The sequence below is a fragment of the Cynoglossus semilaevis genome, chromosome 16 (assembly GCF_000523025.1).
Source record: "Cynoglossus semilaevis isolate Cse_v1.0 chromosome 16, Cse_v1.0, whole genome shotgun sequence".
NCBI classification, from domain to species: domain Eukaryota; kingdom Metazoa; phylum Chordata; class Actinopteri; order Pleuronectiformes; family Cynoglossidae; genus Cynoglossus; species Cynoglossus semilaevis.
In genome coordinates, this window is record NC_024322.1 from 13,144,070 (window position 1) to 13,145,863 (window position 1,794).

The 1,794-nt window shown below is 47.9% G+C and overlaps 1 protein-coding gene across 1 annotated transcript in view; it reads right to left on the reverse strand.

Moving 5' to 3' along the window:
* Window positions 1-1,794, reverse strand: part of LOC112488285 (receptor tyrosine-protein kinase erbB-4-like) — a 114,729-nt gene extending 112,935 nt beyond the window's left edge. Inside the window, exon 1 of the mRNA XM_025063720.1 lies at window positions 1,261-1,794. Within this exon, the coding sequence (XP_024919488.1) occupies window positions 1,261-1,354 (94 nt within the window). The 5' untranslated portion in view covers window positions 1,355-1,794. The remainder of the gene's footprint in view (window positions 1-1,260) is intronic.

The window sequence follows — 1,794 nt, forward strand, 5'->3', positions numbered from 1 at the left end:
GAGAATAAAATCTTCAACACTAACCATGTCACCAGTGCTTTTTTTCCACCCATAACCCCCCAAAAAATCTTCTACATAGCAATTTACACAAATTATAAGGATGAAATTCTGAGCGAGGACCCGTTAAAATCACAGTTTTCATGAGACACGTGGGTAAAGGAAGCGGTGTTTGTGCATTAGAACCAAGTCTTATTTCCCCTCTCTCTCACAAAGACAGAGAGAGAGAGATAGAGAGCGAGAGGGAGAGAGAGAGAGAGAGCCAACCAAACACATCAACACACACCATTCCGTTCCTAAGCGCACCTGGAAATCCCAGCCTGTGCGTAAAGAGCGCCGCTGCGCTGTGGAAGCGGTACTACCACTGCCACAGTGTCGGTGCGCTCTGGCACAGGTCGTCAAACTGCTGTCCAGAAGCTGCCTGAGGGGGGCTTCACTTCGTAAAAAGGAGAAATAATGTCATTTCACGCTAATCCGCTTTGTTTTATCCTCCATATCACTGCATGTGAATGAAACCGTACCAGGTGCTGGAAGCACACAGTCCGGCACTGAGGCTGAACAATGACAGACTGTTGGTGAACGAGTCCCTCCGTGACATTCAAATGGAAAGTTTGTTTTTTATTATTTGTCATTAAAACTCAGTAATGAGTTCGTACGAGCTGTGGAACTGTTGGACTAAATCCGACGCCATTTAAAACCTAATTCAAACCCAAAAGAAGATGCACAGACAGCGCTTGTTTATTTTCATTTACATGCGTTTCTCGTCTTTGCTCGGGGCAGAGAGATTGATTTTTTAAAATGCAAGTTTTGCAGCAGATTGAAAAAGAAAAATGCCTTCGATAGCTGTAAATCTAGGTTTGTTTCACCACACTTGAGTGTCATGCACTCATTTCTCCCCTAATTCAACAGTGCCGCTTTGTGCACGATACAGCCGGAGCAACTACTTCGCTTCAATCAGTTTTAACACAACATTGCATTCAATCAGCAATTTGCACCGGGAGTCACCTGCGTGGTTGCCCTGCACACGCACCTCCACACCCCCGCAGCTCCTCCAGCACATCATTCAATCTTGGCAGTAAAAAATGAAATAACAAATCACAGCAGCCTGTCTTTTCTGACTGCGTGCGTAAAACGAACCACAGCCATTTCATACTGAACACAAAACTGTGCGCAAAGGATGGAGGAACCGTGGCGCACTGACTGACCAGCTTTATATTCAGGCAATTCACAGTTCGGGCAAGTGCGTTGACGGCGTCCACTCACCTGACTGAGAAGAACCGGACCCGAGCACCAGGCAACTGAGGAAAAAGCCGAAGCCACACAGGACACTCGTTGGGTTCATTGTTGTGCTTGGCATCTATCTCCTTTAAATTCACATGTCCAGCGGCGTATCCTCCACTGAAACAAGTCACGGGGGGGTGAGTCGTCTACGAGTAAAAACCTCTTCTCCTGCTAGTAAGTTTGAGGGACTTTGGCCGCTTGTGACTAAGTTTTGCAGGTTGTTCGACTCTTCTACGCCTCGTCTCTCGGAGCTCGGCGGTTCCAAGTGTGACTAACGTGGGAGCAGTAACCGGCAGAGGAAGGGCGGGAAAACAACCGAGCACCGTACAGCTTGTCTAAACAGCGTAAAGCAGTAATCATACCATTACTCCCGGAGTTGGAAACACTGTGCAGCTGGAGAGTCGTTTTCTTCAGACACACCTCCGAGTCCTTCAACTCCTCCTACAGACACTGTGATTGGCACAGGTGCCGGACAATCACCCGAAAACCCAGCAGCCACCGCTCCGAGCTGGCTCA